Below are 22,367 nucleotides of genomic sequence, written 5' to 3'. Positions count from 1 at the left end.
CAAAACTTGGCTGAACTCTGTCACCGCTATGGGAAAGAGGATATGAGGGTGTTCTACCATTGAGATCCATGACAAAGACGCCAAGAACATAGCCCAACAGACCTTCCAGAGTTGAATCTTTTAACCCATTGCCAGGGACGTTTTCTACCTACTTTTACATCCAGAGGACACATCGAAATCGAACACAGGTTACGATTTTTGTTGTCATGTGAGACCTCGTTTCAGTTAATGTTTCAATCCTTAGACATGGCTGAATCCCTTCTACTCTTCCAAAGTAGACATGCTGCGTCAAGGTGAGGAAAGGAGGAGTGGTAACTCTATCACTCTTCTGACCGCCAACACCAACGAACTTTACTGGATGTGAGTCGGCCGAATTTTGGCCCTTGGAAAACGTTTACCCGAGATGTAACAAGGCTCATGGCCCCTGAAGAGTACATGTGAACTTCTGTGTATCTTCAGCCGAACATCGCACATGACACAGCCTCTGAAAGCCAGGGCTTTTCCGAGCCCTCGACTCTAGTTCGAGGCGATGCTAATGAGCCCGTGCCATGGTCGGATGCCTCGCAAAGCCATAGATTTGATTCGACTGTCCAAATCGGCCCCGGGATGCTCAGCCTTCTGTGATCCGCAGGCAATGATCACGTCGTAACTCCTTGACGTTGATTTTTGTTCCACCTGATTGCACTGTGGCACGTCTCTTGGTGGCTGTACTTTCGGGGACTTTTTGTCGCCATGTTTCATTGGTGAGTTGGTTTGCGTCTTGGAATCTTGGTGGGCCTTTTCCCCTCTGTATCTTGATGCCATCTGAGGTCTTGTTTGTTCTTTTTATTGAGAATTGTGGCACTCGTTCTGTAGAGAAAGTCTCTTGCGGACTTGATTGTGACCAGAGAGGCCCGTTGCGGTTGTTGTGAACGGATATATAATCCCTCGTAGGCTTCTTATTGAAACTTGAAAGTGACGAGGACATGTACAGCTATCCAGTCATCAGAATTCCATACCTTTTTGTCATTACCATCGCGGGCAAACCTCATCACGAAGATGTCCGATCACCCACCATTACCCACGCCGGAGGCACCTATCGGAACGTCCTCGAAGGTGTCTATGCACCCTAGGCCTCCAGAAACCAACACTCAACCCCTCATAGACAGTGCCGCCCCTGAGGTGCCGCCTGACAAGCTCAACCGCAGCAAGCGGGGGAAAGTCCCCAGCGCGAAATGGGAGGAACACAAGGACACCCTCTACAACCTTTATATCGCGCAAAGATTGACATTGGAGAAAACCATGGCCTTCATGGATAAGCACCATGACTTTCAAGCGTCGTAAGTAGTCCTCTTTGAATATTCAATCCTGAATGCTGAGACTTGCCAGAAAGACAATGTACAAGGAGCGTTTCAAGTCTTGGAGAATGTTCAAGAAGTTAAGAAAGGTCGGCGTCAACAAAGAGGTCGCTCGGCAGCTGAAGGAGCTGGACAGCAACTACAGTGAGGCCTTGGCTCCCGGCAACAGCTTCTCTGGGACGCGAGTGCAACGCTATCTAACAAAGCACGGAGAGTCCATTCCAACGAAAACCAACACTATCGTGCGGCTTCCGACGCCAATGATACAGGCTCGCCCATGACCACGGAAACTACAGCAGAGAAAGCCCCAACAGAGAAAGCCGCAGAAGAGAACGTCCCCCGTGTGGTCTTTATCGGGCCTGAGGTCAAAGTTTCCTTTGATGTACAAGTGCTCTGTGCTGATGTGAAAGCACTCTCTATGGACGAGCTACTCATGGTGCAAACCGAAGCACTCCGGCAGATTTCATATGGGCAACTCGACCGCGCAATCTTGATGCTTCGCACTGCAATAGCCAGGCGGAAAGACATCTACAAATCAAGCCATCCCACCATAGTAGCAGCACTTTGGCATCTGGTTGATGCTTACGCCCTGAATCAAGACTTCCAGCACGCAGATGAGGTCGTTGACCGCATCTCCACTGACTACAGCCGAGAGCTGGGTCTCTGGCACCCTCGAACGCTGGACCATTACCAGCGCGTCGTCATCAATCTTAAGACCTCTGGGCGGAACAATGTCACTAGATCGTTAGGGTTCCTTCTCTTCACTGTGATCCGGGACAACCTTCCGCCCACCGACATCATCTCGGTCCGCCCAGCTGTGGTAACTAACCACGACTTCTCCAGTGTCACTGAGAGCCCTGAATTCCAGGGCATCTTCAGTGAGCACTTGGACGTGAACCAAATGGATCAGCAGCTGAGGCTTGCAGCTATCTGGTCTTTGGCCAAACTTCCCGGAATGCAGCTAGTGGTGCAGAAGCTAATTTCGGACTTTAAGTTGCTTCCTTTGGACTTGAGAGGTCGAGAAGTCGAGGCCAGGTGCATCTACATCTACTCCTTGGTCGATGAAAAGACCCTCAAGACTGCTAGGTCGGAATGCCTCACCACTCGGCACACACTGACTTCTCTCATTCTCTGCGCGGATCCCCTGCATTTGACAGAGCTCATCCCACTTGCAAGAGAACTGCAGTACCAGCACCGCTTTGTGAAGGACACTTCTGGGCGCAACGCGATTGGGAGATGGATAGCGGACTTGATTCAGGACGGGATCTTGCAGCCGTTTCGGGGGATTTACGGCCAAAGTAGAAGCATGAAACTAATATTACACTTCACAGCCATTGGTTTGGGCTTTCAGCAGCTCCTGAAGCAAAAAGAGGCATTGTTTCGGTTTGAGTTCGCCCGGAAAGTCTCAGACAATCTATTGGGGAGTGACCACTCCATCTCGCAACGGCTTGATAGGGCGATCAAGGACCAGTATTACGATGATAATGAACCTTTTAAGGGGCTCTGAGTTTCCCTGGTAGATAATTAAAATCGCTGAATCTAATAATCATCTCCGCTGGAACACATCATTCCACTTGCTTGGCAAGAGCAATGCCTTGGCTCAAAGAGGATGCTCATGGCTGTGCGGGTCCCGCGGATCCCACGGTTCGCCCAGAAAGTCGTCCGATGAAGGCAGACACAATATCTGAGACTTGGCGCTATTGGGATAATATTAATATGCTACGTAACTCGTTGGTGATATACCGGCTGCCTCCTTGAATTAAATTTCCACTGCAACGCAATTTTCTAAACTATAAACGAACAACCATGTCCCCGTCATTTATTGAATTAAAGCTACCCAACCTCTCCTTGTAGGTTAGTCCAGATCATAAACTAATGTTAGTAGATGCTCCGGTGCCATTGCCCAAGGATGGAAAAGTTTTGATCAAGGTGAAGGCCGTTGGAATTTGTGGGTAAGGAGATACCACAACTCGATATTCTGCCTGGACGTTTATTCACGCCAAAACAGATCGGACATTTACTTCTGGAAAGCAGGTGGAATAGGTCCGCTGAGGATCGAGAAAGGCTACATTCTCGGGCATGAAGGTGCGGGTGTTGTTGTTCAGTGTGCCCCGGATGTCCACTCCCTCGAAGTTGGTGTGTGGCAAGCTTCTCCTACCCTATCAAAGTGTCTAGAACTCGTGCCACACCGCTGACATATAGTGCAACAGGCGACCGCGTGGCAACTGACGTTCCTATGCCGTGCGAAGACCAGAGCAAAAGACGCAACATATACAGCAACTTGCGTATCATTATCCAAGTGGAGCACATCCATTGGTTATCACAGATATTGAGCCGACCAGGTTGGAGTTTGCCCAGAAGCTCGTGCCTTCGTGTTTCACATACAAGGCGCTGACACGCCTCACGCCTTAGGAGAATGCCAAGGCGATCAGGCAGCTATACGGGCCGAGAGAATTCTCTGCCCTTGAGACAGTTCTTGAATGTACTGGCGCGGACAGCAGCGCCCTTGTTGGATTCTATGCTGCAAGAATGAGTGGTAAGCTTATCATTCTTGGAGCCGGTGAAGGTACATTTACCGATTTCCCCACTGAGCTTATGATAGGCAAAATGTTCAGTGTCATCTCTTCCAGGACAGCCATTGAATTTATCTAACATACATTGCAGCTTTCTATCAAGTACTCTCGCAACGACTACGATACCTAGCCGGCTGGCATTGCGTTACTTAATGGAGGCCTGACAAATCTGGAAGGCCTCGTCACACATAGCTTCCTGTTGGAGAAAGCAAATGAAGCCTTTAAGTTGGCTGCCGAGCCCAAGCATGACACTCCCAAAGTACAGATTGCCGACCAGTCTGATGACTCCCGGGAGTAATCTGTATTTCGTATCGGTGGGAGGAACTCGCCTTTCAATGGTAGCAGATGCAGTCTAAATAAGATTTACATTAGTGGAGAAGACGAGTATCACCCTCCCATGATGATACAAGTCTCCCCTAAGGTGACAGGGGGTATACACTCTGTCGATCCAACCTAGCTTACCACCAATGCAACTCTTTGAACCTTGTTTCTGTCGTGTGCATATACGAGAACTGATAGACTGGCTGGCGGATGAATCAGGATCGTTTAGTATAGGTTTTGTCCATGGAGAAGCGTCACTGATAATGATCAATGATCATTGATCATCAAGACAGTTACTAGCAGAATAAATACTTGAAATAACCATAGCCACTGTGTTAGCATTGGGATATAATGCTATGATGTATTGATAATAGGTTCTTTATTCTAGTTAAAGCCCGGCCCTTGATGGGTTAACTAAGCTAGAAGATCGATCATAGAACGTCATCAAGTAACTGCTCGTATATTATGTTGCGTGTGCCTTTTTTGGCGTTGTGAAATGAGTAAATATTTCAAAAAACGTTCACCAATCCGCCCAGCCAACTCGCCCTTGAAAGATCACCACCCAGGGCGGAAGTTTTTCCCCGTCCTCAAGAACCCCGGTATTTCGTCATCGTCGACCGGCTTGCTTCTTCCTTTGACCTCTGATATCATGCCACGCAGTTGCCTCATCGCCTCCTCTCGAGCCATGGTAGAGGCCCTAGCAGAACCTCTTATACTAGAAACAATCTCGGCGGTGATCTTTGAAGCATCCTCATCAGTCATTATTGACCAGCATCGAGGCCGATCATCTTGTATGTTCGCTTTGTGCGCGGCCACTACTACCCTGGCACACGGTTGCACTTGTTCGTGCCCTATGTTCGCCACGTTGGCCTCTGGATCGAGTTGCTCGAGAATTCTATTGATCAACCATACGTGGTTGACACTGAGGATGACCATCGACGAATCATAGCTAGCAGAGCGGGGCCCTTCTGGACAAGCCTTGACGCATTTGTAGCCAAGCTGAGTGCGAGTGAGCGAAACTAGCACTGGGATATTTCCTAAGAGGGAAGCGCCTGCTTCAAGAAACGCCCTCAAAGTCTTCGGGACCTCTCCAGAGGCTTTACGGCTAAAGCTTGAGCGCATAGCTGCCCTGTAGCACGTAAGTCTGTTGAAGGTTGTGCTGAGATAGAGAACCCAGGGGCTTGTCAAGGCATCATTGTTGCCATTGGGGGCAGCACCCTGCTGTAACAGGCACTGAATCAATGGGCCTCGGTCCTCATACACAGTTTCTTCATCCCTATGCTCCTCAACTCTATCGCAAAAGCTGTACAGAAGCGCACCCAGGACAACACCAGGGCCAATCCTCGGTTGCACCTGAGGTATTCGACCGGCAGTGTAGCGCACGAGCCCTGACAAGCCTGCCCAGAGGATAAACTTGGCCTCGGTCAATTTCCGATCTCGCCTATGTAAGTTCCGTGGCTTTAGACCCATGCTTATGGAACTTGACCACAGTCTTCTGGTCTCGTAGGCCCTCTCAATGGCCGATGTGAGATCTTCTGGAGGAACACCATCCTTGTCCACGGTACGGCTGACTGAGAGTAGAAATGAGCGAAGCTCGCTATATCCGAGAGGGGGTCCGATGTCCTTAGGAAATGGCCAAACGTAGCAACGCAGTAGGCAAGCTCTTATCAGTCTCGTACGGGCGTCATTTACGGATATCTCGCTGGTCTGCCAGAGGCGCCGCCCGTCCTCATTTTCAAGGAGATAGTCGCGAGCTGTCCGGTGAATGAACAGGACCTGCATATCTGCATAGTGCTCCAGACTGTTCCCCCTAGGAAGCTCGTTGGACACTTCAAGAAGTCCAGCTGATCGGATCTCGACTGCTCTCACAACGTGAGAGCATCTCTTATCAATCTCTGCGGTGGAAAACTCCTCACCACGGTCCAAGAATCGATCCAACACAGACGCGTCAGCGGCAGCCATCAGCTCAAAGACAGACACCGACCCTCGCTTCAGGCACTTAAGGGTTCTGGAGCGCCTGCTCTCCTCTACCGTATATTCCGCCGCAAATATGATGTTAAAGAACCAAGAAGAACTCTTCTGGTAAATCCCACGGTCATTGTTTAGCCTCGACCACATGTCCTTATACAGTGCTGATAGATCCCCGGGCATCGACTCAAGTCTCTGCCTGAGTTCAGTATCAGAGTCACCGTTCTCGATTCCCCTTGCGAGGCTCTTGGAAACTAGAACAACCCAGAGAAACACCCCATCGGCCTTGCGGATAATGGAATGCACGAAAGCTTTGATGTGTAGTTTCTGGTCTGTTGGTGAGATGGCCCGGCGCAAGCATCCTGCAGCATATTTTCTCATGTCATTTCCCGTCAAGTCCTGCATTCTAAGATTTGCGTGAACCTGGAGATGGTTTCGCAAGACCTGTTCCGGGCGGCTCGAAAGACATAGTTTGACTCGTGGTCCCGAGAGCCTATCCAAGAGGGAGAGAAGATCATGATAGTCCCCTTGAGGGGAGAATTCGTCCAAGCCGTCAATGAACAGACAAATGCCACTTTCGGATTCGACAACGCAGTTTTGAAGAAGAGCCTCAAGTTTCTCTATATCCCAATCCGCACTTGATGACGGTTTCTGGCAGATGCCGCGTGTCTTGTGAAGGTACTTCAAAGCCATCTGTCGGTTCTCACAAAAGATCTGGTACATCAAAAGAGCATAGTAGGCCCTTCAAACTTTGTTGTATCTCTGATCCTGCTTTCCAGAAGTAGTGCGAGAAAACCTGGACTTCGGACTGCCAGTTGCCCAAAAGCCTTTTCGTCTTGGGATTGGATGAGACGAATTTCATCAGAGTGCTCTTCCCCGAGCCTGGCTTGCCAGAGACCCAGTAAATGGAGCATTTGGATTCCAGCCAGTCCACGAAACTGTGCCAGTGTCCTCCTTGCCCATTGGAACCGGGGCTCGACGAGAAGCCACCCGTAGAATTGGCCTCATCATCTGTTGCCCACTCGAAAAAGGAGGCTTTCTCATCGGGTTCCTCGAGTATCCAGCGGAATGTTTGAGGATAGTTCTCAGTGATCTGATTCTTTCGTTCCTCCATCCTTTCGAATTTGAGGCTTTGTAGCAGGCGCTGATAATCGAGTTCCTCATTTTGCTTGTCTTTCCATTCCTGGAATTGGTCCACTTGTCGTTGTGTGCTGCTGTCGACAGCAGCAATGTGTGTTTGTAGTAGTCGGGTGTTCTTGGACGATTCAGACTTGATGTACGCTTCCATACGAGATTGCGCATTGTTCATAGCCTGAAGCAGTTGATCTCGCGTTTCCGTGTTTCCCTGGGCGATTAGATCGAGCTTGTTTTCGCTTTTTGAAGAGCACTGCTGGATTGTGTCTTTCAGGAGGCGGCGTGAGTCTGTGAGAGCGCCTTGCTGCTCGATTGTAGCGGCATCAATTCGATTTAGCGTCCTCACAAGAAGTTGGGTGTTCATGGCCGATTGGATATTTCTGAGGCTGGTCTCCAACTGTTCCAGGCGCGGTTTCTGAAAGAGTGTTTTGAATCCGAGTCGAGTGTTGGTTCGAACTCCTTTCTGCGCGCTTTGAGGTGAAAGATTGTGCATCTCTTGGGCCAATTTGTCTGTGGCCGCGAGGCACTTTTCTGCTGTGTCCCGAAGAGCCAGATCATCACTCGAAAGAACCCCACTGCCTGTGTTCAGGTTGTTTTTAAGCGTCTCGGAGATTTTTGCCAGTTCTAGACCGTAGTCGTTGAGAGCAGGGTCCGGCTGTCCATCGTTGTAGATCTTCCTGCACAGCGAGAGAGTCTGTCCAGCAAACGTTATCGTCTGCATGACGCTGCAGGCAAGCCCGAGGGCTGCCAGAGGCTCGAGGCCAGACATTGAAGGAGTTTCGGTAGAGGGATAAGCTGCCACTGTTCAGATTCTTCTGATTGAAGTTGAAAGATGGGAAGGAATGCGAGAGAAAAAGAGAGATATTTGAAGACGAGGCTCTCAGCTGGATGGCTGTGAAATGGCTGAGCGTGCAGGTGCAGGGATGTCTCTCGACGGCCAATGACAATGATCTCGAGGCTTTCCGAGAGGGTGTTCCACGCCCTCAAGCACAGGTGCCCTGGGCATTTTCCTGGGCATTCTTGCATGTTTACAACAGCAACAGCAGTCCAGCTACCGGTAGGCATACTGCATTACTGGCGGTAGCTGTTGTAAGCCATGAATCCAAAGTGATAGATACCAGCGTGGATGATTAAAGATTAGGTAGGTAGTCGGGAGTCGGAACGAGATATTAAATGGGTAAATAACGTCGGTGGGAGACTCTTTGGGCAAGTATCCATGGTAGAAGAGGCAAGAGGCAACACGAGCGCCGTCAGCCCACCTGCACCCTGGGCATACTGGTGTGGTCGAGAGTCGGCCTCAACATCCATGGGCGTACAAGAGGGCTCCATTGACGTGTCCGATTAACTCTCCATCCTCAAGGAGTAGAAGAGAGAAAACTGATTTTGCCAGTCTTCTTACCAAGAGTTGTTATAGTAAATGTGGTGAAACCGTCACGGCGGAAGCCATTGAAGCACCACCAATCGCCGATCGGAGCGGGAAGTGGGGCCGCTCACCGAAACCGCCGGGCGGATTTTCTCTTCTCCCTCTGAATTTTGGCGATAACCATCGGCCCACCACGGACGACCCCTCGAACAATGACTCAATTCGCACGAGTATAGCTTCTCCGCCCTTTCTCTTGCGATCATGGTGCTCCCTCTTGGTCGCGGAAGCTTTGCTCTGCGCCGCGGGGCATGCGCAAGCTCCCTGACGCTGCTGCGGGCGCGGCAATGCCTCCCGCGGCGCTGCTACTCCCAGAGCTCCGACCCAGAGACTAAAGCTACAGCTGATGGGACGATCAACGAGACCTACAAGAAGGATATTCTGGGCCTCTGGGAGAAGTGTATGGCTCCCGCATACTCTCCATGCGCAATTGCTAACACGCGTCAGACAGCAATGCGGATCTGCCCCTCAAAAACACCAGGCCTGGCAAGTACTCCGGGTTGCTAGGCAAGAAGAGGGCCGTATCCAAGAGCCTCATCTTTGCCGACCTCACGACCTCATCGGGGGAAGTGATCCAGCTCTGCGCCGACGCTGCCAACGACCCTGAAGCCCACGCCCTCTTGCGCGACGTCCCCGCCTTTAGCCCCGTCCTCGTCGATGTGATAAACGAGACCCCGAAGAATGAAAGTGCCGGGGAGCCTTCGTCCGCTTCCTCCAAGCCCACTGTCTCCCTCACGAACCTCCGAACCCTCAACAGCGTCCCCAAGGACCTCATCGTTACGAAAGAAGTCAATTTCCCGCCACACAAGCGACACTACCAGATCAAATTCCACCCAGAGCTTCAGGCCCGCCTCAAGTTCCGGTCATGGCTCAAAGCAGAGCTTACCAAGGGGCTGCTGAACAAGGGATTCATCGACGTTGAGACACCGACACTGTTCAAGTCAACACCCGAGGGCGCCAGGGAATTTCTCGTGCCGACTCGCCGGCGCGGCATGGCGTACGCCCTGAACCAGAGCCCCCAGCAGTACAAGCAGATCCTCATGGCGAGCGGCATCGGGCAGTATATGCAGTGGGCTCGCTGCTACCGTGACGAGGACTCACGAGCAGATCGCCAGCCAGAGTTTACACAGCTGGATATGGAGTGGTCCTTTGCTGGCGCGGCAAAAGTGAGGCAAGACGTCAACGACATTGTTCTAAACGCTCTGGAGGCTCTACGGCCAGCGCATAGCTATAAAGAGATTCGGAAGCAGCGAGTCCCCGTATTGACGGAGATTCCTGATGGCCCACAGCCGTTGGATGAGCCTCTCGCCCACGAGTTCACGACGATCAAGTTCCAGGACAGCATCGCTTCTTATGGAACTGACAAGCCTGATCTGCGCATCCCTAACAAGGTACAGTTCTCGTATGTCTTATGTCAATACATGCCACTAACAGTTTCAGGTCCATGCTCTTCCAGACCTTGAGCCTTACCGCCAGTTCGTCAGCATGATCACTGATCTAGAAGATCCGCTAGTCGAAGCCTTCACATTCCCACTAGAAAACTGCTCACCCCAGGAGGCGCGTGAGTTTGTTATCAAGTTTATGGATGATCTGCCTACGGGACTGGCCAACAACCCCGACGGACAGCCTTCAGTGCTGGTTTACGACTCGAGCAAACCACTCATGGGCTTGAGCTCCGTCGGCTTCGAATTCGAGGCCATCTTGGACCTTGTCTCCGAGGGCAAGGAACTTAACGATGGCGATCTCATTGTTTTCCAGGCCAGGGAGAAGCCCCAGGGTCAGTACTGCAAGGGCTCCACCAAGATTGGCGAGATGCGCAGTGCCCTCTGGAAGGCCCTTGTCGAAGCAGAGTACATGTCGACGCCGAAACTTGGTACCCCTGGCTCACTACAATTCGTGTGGGTGACTGAGTTCCCCATGTTCAAGCCCGTTGAGGAGGGTGAGCCGGGTCAAGAGGGCAGCGCCGGCATCGCAGCATCCCACCACCCCTTCACGGCCCCCCTTTCCCAGGCCGACCTCGAACTCCTTTTCACAAACCCCCTCGATGCCAAGAGCGCAGCCTACGATCTCGTTCTCAACGGTGTCGAGGTCGGCGGCGGCAGCGAGCGTATTCACGTTGCCGAAGTTCAAAAGTTCATCATGCAGGACATCCTAAAGGTGCCCAAGAAGCGAATCGCCGACTTTGCTCACTTATTTGAGGCCCTACAGTCAGGATGTCCTCCTCATGCCGGTTTCGCCCTTGGCTTTGACCGACTCGTCGCGCTCATGACGGATACGTCGACGGTGCGGGATGCCATGGCGTTCCCCAAGACGATGAAGGGAGAGGATCCGCTCGTCAAGTCACCGAGCAAGTTGACAAAAGAGCAGCTTGAACCTTATGGGTTGTATCTCCGGGGTCAGAAGAATTCATGAAGAACCTTCCAAGACGGGAGGATTTGGATAACTCCTTGGCCCGCAGTAGCTGAGGGTGTAACATCGCGACTCACTAGAAATGTTTCATGTTTGGGCTAAGGCGAACTATATATTGTATCATACATGTAGACAAGTGTACCATAGAGGCGGTGTTATAGAACATATCACTCAATAGTAGATGATCAGAAGATGAAGTAAATATGTTTAATGAATTGATGCTTGTCTAGAAAACAGTTCTGTGCTTCGCGCGTCGTTAAACCGTTGCATTATGCCCTATGCCCAGCCAGTTCCGGCAACGACGTTCTATCGTGTTGCTCGTACTCTATTGCCCTTGGATCCCCAAACTCCGATAATCATGAAAAAAAATGTGTATGCCTTTTCGCGCGAGGGGGTATCTCGAAGGTCGTGACGTTGATGTGTTGCGCTTAGGCCATGATGAAGCCAAAAGCAGTGGCGCCGAGGGCAACCAGGGCAGCGACGGCACCAGCCTGGCCGCGCAGGCTCACGGCAGCGTTATCGTCGTCGTCGTTATCGGTGCTAGTAGCAGCCTCGTTCACAGCGCTGCTGACACGGGAAGCAACGCTGCCAGCCTTGGTGGAAACCCAGGTCTCAGCGGCGTCGATGGCAGTGCTGATGTGGGAAGCCTTATCCTTGGCCCAAGACTCGGCCTCGGAAGCGTGCTCCTGACCCCAGCTCTTGACATCGGAAGCCTTGTCCTTAGCCCAGGACTCGGCTTCAGAGGCGTGACCCTCGGCCCAGGTCTGGGCGTCGTTGGCCTTGTCCTTGGCCCAGGTCTCAATGTCGTCGCCAATGTCGCGGCGGACCTCGGGGGCCTGGGTGATGGCGGGGGCGGCGTTGTTGGCGGCGACGAGGCCGGCAGCGGCGAGAACAGCGATCTTGGTGAAGAGCATGTTGATGGTGTTGTGTGGTTGGTGGTGTTGGTGTTGAAAATGGAGGAGAGTGTTGGTTGTTGTTGAATAAGGTTAAAGTAGAAAACCTGGGGTATTTGACTGTTGTGTTGCAATGAACTGAGATGAAATCAAGATTAGAAGGGGCATAATCTCCCTTCATATATACCTGCGCGGCGGCGTGTTTCAATTTTGTTTGCTTTCCCTGGTCATCTCATTTCGCAATGTGGCGGGGACACAAGTTGCGTCAATGCCTCCACTAATTTTCAGCTACCGTTGTCACAGCCATTAGACACAACCAATCACGGCTTCTCCCTTTTGCAGGGGATCTCCAGCTTTGTTCGTCCCTGCCGTCGATCGGGTGTGGCTCCGCCTAGACTGCGCCATGCCGGGCCATGTCATCACCGCCTGCAAGTGTCCGACTGTCAACGGCCGTCTTATTTTTCCCCTGTCAGACAAAGATCCACAGATTTACCTGATTTGTCTCGGTGAGTGCGCGGCGAGAGTGGCAAGGGACATGCCACGAAAGGGCAATGGACATTCCCGATCTGGAGACTGCTGCACAGCCAGCCACGGTAATGTATCAACGGTTCGGTTAAACTGTTGAGTTAGAGTTTTAGGTCGTTGCTATTTTGGTTGCAACGCGTGGCTGGCAGCCACACTGGGGCGCAGGGAGACGTGGCGACGCCATTTATTGATTGGGCTGGTGATTCCCTGCCTTGGGACGGGACGCGTTGCCCCGTGCAGAGGGAGAGGCCTCCTAAACAGCCTGAGAGAAATTCTTTCGCAGCGCCAAGAGTTGAGTTGTTTCGAAATTATCGTGGCATTCATTGTTGCAGTTGCGGTGATGTTATGAAGAATACACGTAAAGGGACTAATGGAAATTGCCTACTTCGTACCCCGTAAAGAATACGATAACAATTAGCGGGAATAAGAGAGATTAAGACACGATCTTGGCCTAGCCTCTGAGACTCTAGCCTTGTCGGTTTAACAATTCTCCAAGATCTGATCAAGCTAGCTTGGTAGGTTGTTTACTTCTTGGCTCATGTCTCTGTGGTTGTGTGGCAGCCAAGTCGTACGTCAAACGTCACCCACTGTATTGAACAAGGCTCCACAGGACGCATGGACGTTAATCGCAAAGCCAAACCAAACCCCTTCTTGTGTCAACATAAATGATCCTGCCTTTTTCCCCCATGCTATCAACCACGCCCATTTTCCAGTCCGTCCAAAACCCCATTACTCCTCCAATGCCGCTGTGCCTCGGGAATTTCGAGTTCTCCCTCTCCTCTATTGACCCCCCTCCGTCCTTACTCTCTAGTTGTGCATACCCTCGCGTGTCGCTGCATGTTCCACTTGCGAGAGAATTGACGAGAACAATTAGGGCATCGGTAACCCTCTCTGTAGTGGAAGTGATCAGCAAGTCAAGAAGCGCCATCGCAGAAAGGGAAAGAAGAGTGTTGACTCACTGGGGAAGGATCCATGCCACAAACTCGTTATACGCGACGGCATCGCAGAACAATGACTGGGCGCCGAGAATGTTAGTTCAGGGTAGGGAGAGGGCCTTGGTTACAAAGTCGTTTGCTTACCTTGGCGATCCTGGTCATGTAGTCCTTGACTTCACTGGTGCTCTGCAAATACCCAATCTCGACAAACGCCTCGACAACGGACACTATACCTCGAGATGGGACGTCTTTGGTGTCTTTTTCGGACACTAGTTGTGTCAAGTATTGCTCGTAGATGCGTCCCCCCTCTATGGCCCGTTCCTTGGTCCACTTCACAAACAATTGTATGTCCTTGGATATCGCTCCCCAGCCAGACAAGCCAAACCAGAAGCTTCCATTTTCTTGACAGTACTTTAGTACGACGGTAAAGACCGATGTGTCACGTAGCCCCCTGGGTTTGTCACCGCAAGACGAGGTATTATTAGGGGCGCTGCTGGTGGCGGGCTGCTGAGTGACGTTGGATGGGATGACAGCTGTGCCACCTAGCCTTGGGCCATCGAATATGTTATAGTTCGGGTCGGGGGATTGGTTGTAGTCGAGATTTTGGCCATCACTGGTGTTGACAGATTGGTCGAGCGATTGGCCTGGGTCGAGTGATTGGCCTGGGTCAAAACATTGGCCGAAGTAAAGCGATTGTCCTGGGTCAGGGATGTTGAAAGCGTGAGCCAATGAAGACCACTCCCCCTCTGTGGCATTCGCGACCATCTGAACATGGTCCTGGGCTTTCTCTTCAGTGGATATGTTTGTAGGGATAAATCCAGGAGACGCAAATTGAGATTTGTGGAATGGTTGGGGTTGGTGTGGACCTTCAAGCTCCATGTAGTCAAGAATGTCGATGAAGTTCATCTTGTCGTGGGCTTCAGGCCAAAGCCAGTACGCAAGCCTCCGAAACGCCTCCCGTTCTTGTGGAGTCTCGAGGGCATTTAGCCAGATAATGATGCCCTCTAGGATCTCGGCCTTCTTGATCCTGCCTCTCGCGTGCAGGAGGCTCGAGACGACATATGAGAGGCTGCAGAATGCAAAGATTTTCTCGAGATCGTTGGGGGTAGGGCCTGTCAAGGTGTTGCGAAATGCAAAAACGCCAGCCTGGCGAAGGCCTCTGGAGTCCTCGTATGTCTCGCGAAGGCTGTTGATGATTGGCATGTTTAGGCCCTGCGACACCTTGACGAAATGCCGCCAAAGGCATTGCATGCCCTCCCGAACATCTCGAACAGACGACCAGGCTATTTCTTGGGGCGGCCGGGGTGGCTGGCGTGATGCGGCAGCCTTGCAGAGAGCGTCAAGCTCAAGGGCAAGGTCGTCAGACTCGATACTAGGCGGGGGTGTCGCATCGAGAGGCTCCGTCGCATCAAGATACTTCATGCCAGCAAAGAGGCCATCAATCTCTCCAAGAGCCCGAGAAAGATGCTCCAAGGCTTGAGCACCCCCGACATTTGCACGGGTGGCACCTCGGTCGAAGGAGTGGTAGAGTGTGTAGGTGTCCAAGAAAGGCGTCTTCGTGTGCTGCATCGTGGCGCCAGATATGGATCCCCTTCGCAACCAAGTCGCACTAGGAGAATGGTTCGCAAATCTGCCTCTTTCGCCGCATCCCGGCTCCGTATTTATTTTCAACGAGGAGGCTCTGCTTTCTCCAAGGCTCTGTCGCGGGCGCGACGGTCAGCAGCATCCGGTTGGCTGATATCGTTGCCAAGATGATAATCCTGCCCCTGGCAAAGTGCTGGTAAGGATGATCCCTGTGCTCCCCTACGCCACGAGTAGTCTGAGAGCCTTTGGGGAGTAAATCCTTGACCCAGCGAGTAAATTCAGATGACTGGTGAGTAAAACCCCCTTGACCAGCGAGTAAATTGAAACTCGGCCATGCCTAATTTGAGCACCTCGCGAGTAAATCACAAGCGTTTCCTGAGTAATTCGAGTAAGCTGGTGGCTGCTCGTGAGTAAATGTGGAAACTCGGGAGTAAATTGCCTACTCCCCCTTTACTCGAGTATTCTCTGCTCACAACTTTGAGTAAAACACGAGGTTAGAGTAGAATTCGGGTATCTATAAAGGCTCTCGAGCTCATAACTTAGGGCGAATCTTGCTCAAAATGCCACTGCAGCCACTTGAAGCTCCCTTCAGCTCGTCGACGAGGACCCATGGTCACACGCCGACATGATCACTCTGAGAGAGAAGATGAGCAGCAATCAGAGTTGGTCAATCCAACCGAAAATTGCGGTGTGATTACTAACAATTGGGACTCAGTAACATCAACCATGCTTCGGTTCTGGCTGACGGAGCCAAAACATGCCGTCTTTGCGACTGATGTGTGGTCTTCGGAGCGAGCCATCTCCAGACCGACAGACCGCACCACGGTGAACAGCGGGGAAATAAAAAGCAAGAAAACGGGCGTGTTAGAGGGACAGCCTAAGGCCGAGCTGTGAGGGCTTGTAATTTACGGATATCGAACGTCATTTGTGATAAAATGAAGAGAGTTCTCCCAAAACCACCCTAACAAGGCGAAGCCGAGCGTCACGTAACGCTGTTGGATCGAAGCTTGACCTATTGTCCTCTTCTAAGCGCAATGCAGGAGATAATATAACAATTGCAACCTTTTCCCTGTACATGCACATTTGCTCGTGCACCCTTGCCCTGCATCTCTCGCCCATCCGAGACGCAGCCCCTGCTGCGCGACGCACACCTCCCACTCGTCACGCAGATGTCAGGCCATCGCCCTGGCTGCCGGGGCGATGGTATTTTTTCTGGTGTCTTACCATGTTGGACTTTTTGCTGAAGCTCTTTTTGCAGTTTGGACATCTGACAGCGCCTCTGTGTATAGTCGTCAGCAAAATTGTCACTTGCAGCACACCTGTAGGAACTCACGGTTTAGCAGACGCCAGGCATCGACACTCTTGTACAGACAGGTCAGTTTCTGTCGGGAGAGTTTTAATGCTTTGGAGGAACAATTCCTGCGCTGCATCATCGTAGAAAAGCTCCTGCAGTTGACGCTTTAGGACGTTGCTGGGTATTGGGGGCCAAATCTGCTCACCTCTGCGACCGCCTTCATGTAGGACTGCACCTCTTCAACACTTTGTAAACAGCCGTAGGCGACAAACTTCTTGGAAATTGAGAGGATAGTCGAGTATGGGGCCTGCAAGAGCTCTTGCCTTTTAATCAAGGGCTCCACGTACGAGTATTGCAGCTGTTCCTTGTCCTTCAGCCGTTCCTGGCTGGAGGAGAGACATGCGGCCAGGTTCTTGGCGGTTATCCCATTCCCAGAAAGTTGGGACAAGAAATTGGAAGAGCCATCCAGAAACGCCCCAATGGCCCCGAATAGTCCTGTATCTTGGACGTGCTGTGGACCGCTGGGCGAGGAAGACACTGCTGTTGGTTCGCTTGCAGCTTCTAATTGACCGTAGGACCCAACCTGGAGCCCGACCTGGCCCGGGCCCGACCATGGTGTAGTAGGCATTGGAAGTAAGCTGAGGGCCAGATAATCAGCAGTGTCAACTGCCGCATCGAACTGCTCGAAAGGACGCTGAGTGGTTTGAGCCCAGTTGGCGGACACAGGCAGACCACCTGCTAGGCCACCAAACCCAGAGGTCGTTGAACTGTATGGCAGGCAAGAGGTGCCCTGGATCTGCCGTGGCTCAGAAGATGTGGCGCTAGGGTAAACCGGTGCTTGACTGCTTGGATAGTAGGTCCAGCCTTGGTCCTGATGAGTAACCACCGAGTCGCTTCCCATATGAGAGGCCTGGCCAACTTGCACGGTCGGAGGCCAGAGCTTTGCCATGACACCCTCAATCATCTGACGGTCCTCTTGCCTTTCCAGAGGCTGCAGGCAGACCTGAACATCGTCTAGGAAATTCTCCGATGACGGCGTTCCTTCGCGCTCAAGAATGCGTGACACGGCGTATGACAGGCTGCAAAGCCCAGCAACCTTGGGAAGATCAGTCGGCACAAGACCAGCCAAGGCGTTCCGATACGCAAAAAGCGCAGTGTCACAGAAGCCTTCTAGATCATCCACAGCCAGGGGCACATCTCTGAGGCCTTCCCATTGGCGCTGCATCTCACCACGAAGCGCTTCCAGACGATCCCATTGTTGCTTTTGCCTGTCAATAGGGCAATCTGACGCAAGAACGTTGAAGCCAGCGAGCAACCCGTCAATATGTGACAGCCTTCTCGACGTCGGGCCTTCCGGATTCGGTCGAGCCTGCATTGGGGCCCGTTACTTTGTGTGTGGCACTCGACTCGGTCAGAGATGCAATGTTCCAGAGCGAGGATGCGAGATCATCCTTGCGTCGAGGCGTGGGTGTAGTGAGCGTCAATAGATTAAGTATAAGAGAAAAATATCGCAAGAGCAGTGATGAAAAGGCATTGTAAAAAAGTCTGCTTCATCAAGGGAGGGAAGGACGCTTTTAATAAGCAGCGACGGCTACGTGCAGCTCGGTTTGCATCTCCCACCGCCGACCACGTCTCATCATTCTAGGGCGTTGCTCGATTCATGACCGTAGCACACATTCTTTCCTCGTACAAGGGCCTGCAGAATGCACACTCCCGGGCGAGGAGACAAGGCGTCCGCCCCAAGGGCTACAAATTCTTGCGGGTGTGGCCTGAAAATGGGAGCTCGGCACGCGTATGTATGCTTAGTTAAGTCAATAAAGAGTATTCACTTTATAGCCTAATTATGAGCTAAATAAGGGATAATAATAAGAAATAGTATCATAAATCTTTGAATAAATTATTTATTATATTCAAGGGCCTTTTTTTGCGTTAGAAACTAGAGATCATTGACCCAGTGCCTCTCATGTTTTTTTACGACTACATCCTCGGGAGCTGGCGAACTACATTGAGGCGAACGAGGCGCGTCGAGATGCCTCGCGCTACTGCAGCGCACGGCAGTGCGTAACAGATTCCTTGACGAATTAGAAGGACGAGATGCGTTCTGGGCAAGGGTTTTTAATTAATGCTGCCAGAGCTGCATAGCTGCACAACCTCGGAGCTCCTGGGAGCTATGGCGGTGTGATTCAGTCAGACTTGTGTGTGTGGACTCTGGCCTGGGGCGAGTATATTCCCCAACACCACGGTATCCAAGCTATATCATATCATGGTCTTATCTTGACCTTCTAGAATTTCCAACAGCCGTTCTCATCAGTGGGTGAGCCTCCGTGTTAAACACCCACTCATCAAGGCTAATAACATCCTCGTCGGAAAAGATGAGATAAAAGTACTTGAGCGTCTCGGCCAGCCAGAAGCTCTCCATGTAATCCTTGAGCTTCACATCCTCCCTCGTCACGTCCTCGACCGCCGCAAACGCCTCGCTGGTCTCGGCCGCGTTCCGGATCGCCGTCCACATGGTCCACGCAATATCGCGGAACTCTTGGTTACCTGTGACACGGTAGAGGACGAAGATGCTCTCGATGGCTTCCGGGCGGAGGAGGTATGCCCTGTCGCGGGCTTGGAAACCTAGGGGCTCCTTTTTCGATCGGGGTGCGAATTCGCAGGGTTCCCAGCTTGGACAGGCTTGGAGGTTGACGATTTCGGGCATGAGGCCGGAGGGATATGCAGCATATGCGCGTGCGCACCCGCGAGCCAGCTTTTCGCCGACGACGACGTGGTCATCACGTCCAAGGACCTTGCCTCCGAGAGCGTACATACCTCCAGCGAAACAAGTCAGATGCTCAACGTCCGTCTTCAACCTCACCTTCTCCCTGAACAAGCTGGCCTCTCCCAGCATGAGAATGTCATCCTTGTCTGGCAACATCGGTCGGAAGATCAAATGCTTCATGCCTGCATCGGCTGCATCAAGGTACATGTCTTTATACTTGGGCTCCAGGCCCTGCAGCAAGACGTATTCTTTGATGAGATACTCATACAGAGAATCTCCATTGGCGCCAAACCCAAACGTGTCGTCGTTCACCTTGAATCCATTCCACGCATCAATCCGAAGAGGCCAAAGGCCAGGGAGAGACGTCTCGTTCTGTGTCCGCTTAAAAGCCTGGGTAATCCGATCGATGGCATCATAGTACCGGGCATCGCCAGTCCGCTGCGCAAGACGAGTAAACTCCAAACTCATGCTGCCCAGACTCGCAGTGCTTTGCCTGGGCTCCGGGTGGCCTTCGCCTTTCTTGAGATGGCGAAATTTGATGGTGTGTGGTGGCATATGCTCGGAATTGTCGAATGTTGCGTACAACAGATCGCCCAGCTCAACCGCCTTTCTCAGCAAGACGCTCTCCCCGCTGAGCTCGTATGCTGACAGCAAACCACCGAGATGCCTAATCGTGGTCTCAAAGACGTTGAATCCGTCGCTGGTAGGTTGATCCCAGTCCATCTGTGCAACATAACCGACAGCCTTGTAAAACTCTCGCTTCATACCCATGATCCACAAGGTATCGAGGTTGTCGACGATGGTGGCAGCCCATCCACTAAAGGTATCGCGCCCGTCCAAAGTAAGCGGCGCCAATTCATCCCGACCCCATGCGTACTTTTCATACGCAGTCCAAGTCTTTCGAAAGGCTCGCTTGATCTCGTCTTGCCGTTGCTTGGCCGTGTCGAGGTCTCGTTTCCTGAGGTCGCCGGCCGAGAAATCATGCTGAATCCGGGGTAGTTCGAGGGGGATGCCACGGGGTAGGCCCACCCGCCCAGAGGGGCTCACGGGTTGCTTGTGGACGTGCTGGCTCCAGTCATAGCTGCTGGGAACATATGGGATGTTACGGCGACCGTATGATGGGCTGCTCCAAAGGCAATAAAAGACCAAAAAGGTGATAAGGAGCGAAAGAATGGCCCTAGACGGGGTAAAAGGTAATCCCACGCCCATGATCTCACGAGGATGGCCAGAACATTAAAAGGAAAGAAGGAAAAGGTAAAAGGAAAAAATAAGGAACGAAAGCCTAGTTCAGCTCAGGTAACCATTGGGATTCTACACAATGAAACGCTGACGGGTGTCAATGTCAAAGCGGAGGGTCTCAACGCCGGAGAAAGTAATCATGACGGCAACGAGCGATCGGGAGTCGGGAGCAGCAGATCTTATACGGAGGCCAAAACAACCTTGCCTTGGCCCGTCAGGGGCCCGGGATAAGGATGCCGTTCCCGTAAGGAGACGAGATGAATTCTCCTGATTCTCGTTCCCCCACAAGCTTGGCAGCTCGACACGCGTCTCGGTCGTCAGGGAGAACATTCTAATAATAACCGCGAGATCCGCCATCATCCTTACGAGCCAAGGAAGATAAGAGGGGAAGATGCACGGTGCTTGGCCAGGCACAAACAAGGCGGCGGATCGCCAGGGGTTTCAGTGACTGAGACTTGCACTGTGTCTGTGTCTCAAGGGATGAGCATGGCTGACTTTTGCACCCGGGATGCTTGCCGATCAGGAATTCTAAGCCAGCCACTCGGCAACTCGGCGCATGGTTTCAGTGTCAAGCTCCATAAAATGTCTTGAGAGTGTGAATCTCTGGTGAAACTTAAAAGTGTTCAAGACGACGCCAAGAAATGGTAAAAGCTGAACCATTCCTCCTTTGGGCAGCTCCGTACGGGAGGGAAATCTCGATCAACCACTTTAAACACACATCAAGTGTGGCGTCGGCCAAGGGGTCAAGCCACACATACTGTGCTGTGCCTCACCGCCAAAAATTCAAAAATTCTGCCGCTTTTCCAGCTCCAACGACCAAGCCAGACGAGAGCCATTGATTCTTCACTCTACCAGCCTTTTTTGACGTCGCACCTCCCACACACTCAAAATGTCGTCTATGCGAAATGCCGTCGCGCGGCGACCTCATCGCGAGCGCGCACAACCGCTAGAGCGTCAACGTCTCGGTCTTCTTGAGAAGCACAAGGTTTGTCTAGCCTCGCCCCGCGCAGCATTCAGCAAACTGACCATCGCAGGATTACTCTCTTCGAGCCAAGGACTTCAACAAGAAGAAGGCGCAGCTCAAGGCGCTTCGAGACAAGGCGGCCGAACGAAACGAGGATGAATTCTACTTTGGCATGCTGTCCCGCAAGGGACCTGGAAACCGCGTCAAGGATGGCAAGAAGTGGTCTGGAACTGTCCAGGGCGATCGAGGAAACAAGGTGCTGGACGTCGATACCGTGCGCCTACTCAAGACTCAGGATATTGGCTACATTCGGACGATGCGACAGGTTGTCTCGAAGGAGGTTGCCAAGTTGGAGGAGCAGGTTGTTCTCACACGAGGCTTCGACAAGCTCGACGAGGATGCGGAGGAGGAACAAGAAGACAGCGACAGCGAGTTCGACTTTGCCACAGCCCCCTCGAAACCGAAAGCGCCCCGCAAGATTGTGTTTATGGACGACGAAGAGCAACGGGAGATAATACAACAAAAGATGGACGAGGACGACCAAGACATCGCAGACAAGACCTTTGAAGGGTTTGAAGACGAAGACAAGGAGGATGCAGAATCTGAGCGCGCCAAGTCTCTCCGCCGTCTACGGCTACAACTCGAAAACGCCCGCAAGAAGCTCCAGACCCTGAAAACCGCCGAGGAGGAACTCGAGATTCAGCGCGCAAAGATGGCAAAGACGGCGACGTCGGGAGGAACCACACGCAAGGGCAAGAAGATTATGGTTCGGACACGAAAGCGATAAACTGGGCACATCTTCTTAAGGCAATTCTTCTTTTTTTGGCATCATCATTCTTCGTGTTTGTTCGTTACTGGCTCGCTCTGCTGTGCATAGCTCCCCTAAAAAAAAAGCTAATCGATACCCTTTAACGCCCGTGTTATGAATGGATATCTACATGATACAAAGATGGATTTCCCCCAAATTCTTTCCCTCCGAGAGTCTCTCTCGATTATGTCCCCGCCTG

The 22,367-nt window shown here is 52.0% G+C and overlaps 8 protein-coding genes across 8 annotated transcripts; 3 read left to right on the top strand and 5 right to left on the bottom strand.

The window, feature by feature from the left end:
- Window positions 1–1,038: 1,038 nt before the first annotated feature.
- Window positions 1,039–4,208, top strand: MRS44_001904 (uncharacterized protein; the record flags this gene model as incomplete). The annotated part of the gene is made up of 7 exons (XM_046274301.2): window positions 1,039–1,319; window positions 1,369–1,481; window positions 1,544–2,635; window positions 3,223–3,289; window positions 3,346–3,517; window positions 3,750–3,953; window positions 4,041–4,208. The coding sequence occupies 7 exons, from the start codon at window positions 1,039–1,041 to the stop codon at window positions 4,206–4,208; spliced, it is 2,097 nt and encodes a 698-aa protein (XP_046124770.2).
- A 578-nt stretch (window positions 4,209–4,786) lies between these two features.
- MRS44_001903 (uncharacterized protein) lies at window positions 4,787–8,641 on the bottom strand (the record flags this gene model as incomplete). Its single annotated transcript, XM_065623868.1, has 3 exons — window positions 4,787–6,868; window positions 6,921–8,128; window positions 8,593–8,641. The coding sequence occupies 3 exons, from the start codon at window positions 8,639–8,641 to the stop codon at window positions 4,787–4,789; spliced, it is 3,339 nt and encodes a 1,112-aa protein (XP_065480282.1).
- A 316-nt stretch (window positions 8,642–8,957) lies between these two features.
- MRS44_001902 (uncharacterized protein) lies at window positions 8,958–11,165 on the top strand (the record flags this gene model as incomplete). Its single annotated transcript, XM_046267989.2, has 3 exons — window positions 8,958–9,153; window positions 9,201–10,144; window positions 10,194–11,165. The coding sequence occupies 3 exons, from the start codon at window positions 8,958–8,960 to the stop codon at window positions 11,163–11,165; spliced, it is 2,112 nt and encodes a 703-aa protein (XP_046124768.1).
- A 425-nt stretch (window positions 11,166–11,590) lies between these two features.
- Window positions 11,591–12,076, bottom strand: MRS44_001901 (uncharacterized protein; the record flags this gene model as incomplete). The annotated part of the gene is made up of 1 exon (XM_046274300.1): window positions 11,591–12,076. One exon carries the CDS (start codon window positions 12,074–12,076, stop codon window positions 11,591–11,593), a length of 486 nt encoding a protein of 161 aa, XP_046124767.1.
- A 1,535-nt stretch (window positions 12,077–13,611) lies between these two features.
- Window positions 13,612–15,084, bottom strand: MRS44_001900 (uncharacterized protein; the record flags this gene model as incomplete). Its single annotated transcript, XM_046277846.2, has 1 exon — window positions 13,612–15,084. The coding sequence occupies one exon, from the start codon at window positions 15,082–15,084 to the stop codon at window positions 13,612–13,614; it is 1,473 nt and encodes a 490-aa protein (XP_046124766.2).
- Window positions 15,085–16,559: 1,475 nt separating this feature from the next.
- Window positions 16,560–17,768, bottom strand: MRS44_001899 (uncharacterized protein; the record flags this gene model as incomplete). Its single annotated transcript, XM_046267990.2, has 1 exon — window positions 16,560–17,768. The coding sequence occupies one exon, from the start codon at window positions 17,766–17,768 to the stop codon at window positions 16,560–16,562; it is 1,209 nt and encodes a 402-aa protein (XP_046124765.2).
- Window positions 17,769–18,662: 894 nt separating this feature from the next.
- MRS44_001898 (uncharacterized protein) lies at window positions 18,663–20,366 on the bottom strand (the record flags this gene model as incomplete). The annotated part of the gene is made up of 1 exon (XM_046277845.2): window positions 18,663–20,366. One exon carries the CDS (start codon window positions 20,364–20,366, stop codon window positions 18,663–18,665), a length of 1,704 nt encoding a protein of 567 aa, XP_046124764.1.
- A 919-nt stretch (window positions 20,367–21,285) lies between these two features.
- Window positions 21,286–22,147, top strand: MRS44_001897 (uncharacterized protein; the record flags this gene model as incomplete). Its single annotated transcript, XM_046279767.2, has 2 exons — window positions 21,286–21,381; window positions 21,431–22,147. 2 exons carry the CDS (start codon window positions 21,286–21,288, stop codon window positions 22,145–22,147), a joined length of 813 nt encoding a protein of 270 aa, XP_046124763.1.
- Between the last annotated feature and the right edge of the window lie 220 nt (window positions 22,148–22,367).

Source organism: Fusarium solani (assembly GCF_023522795.1).
Source record: "Fusarium solani strain SB1 chromosome Unknown bctg00000000, whole genome shotgun sequence".
NCBI classification, from domain to species: Eukaryota; Fungi; Ascomycota; class Sordariomycetes; order Hypocreales; family Nectriaceae; genus Fusarium; species Fusarium solani.
The sequence above is the reverse complement of the archived record's forward strand: the minus strand, read 5'-3'. Positions and strand labels throughout refer to the sequence as shown.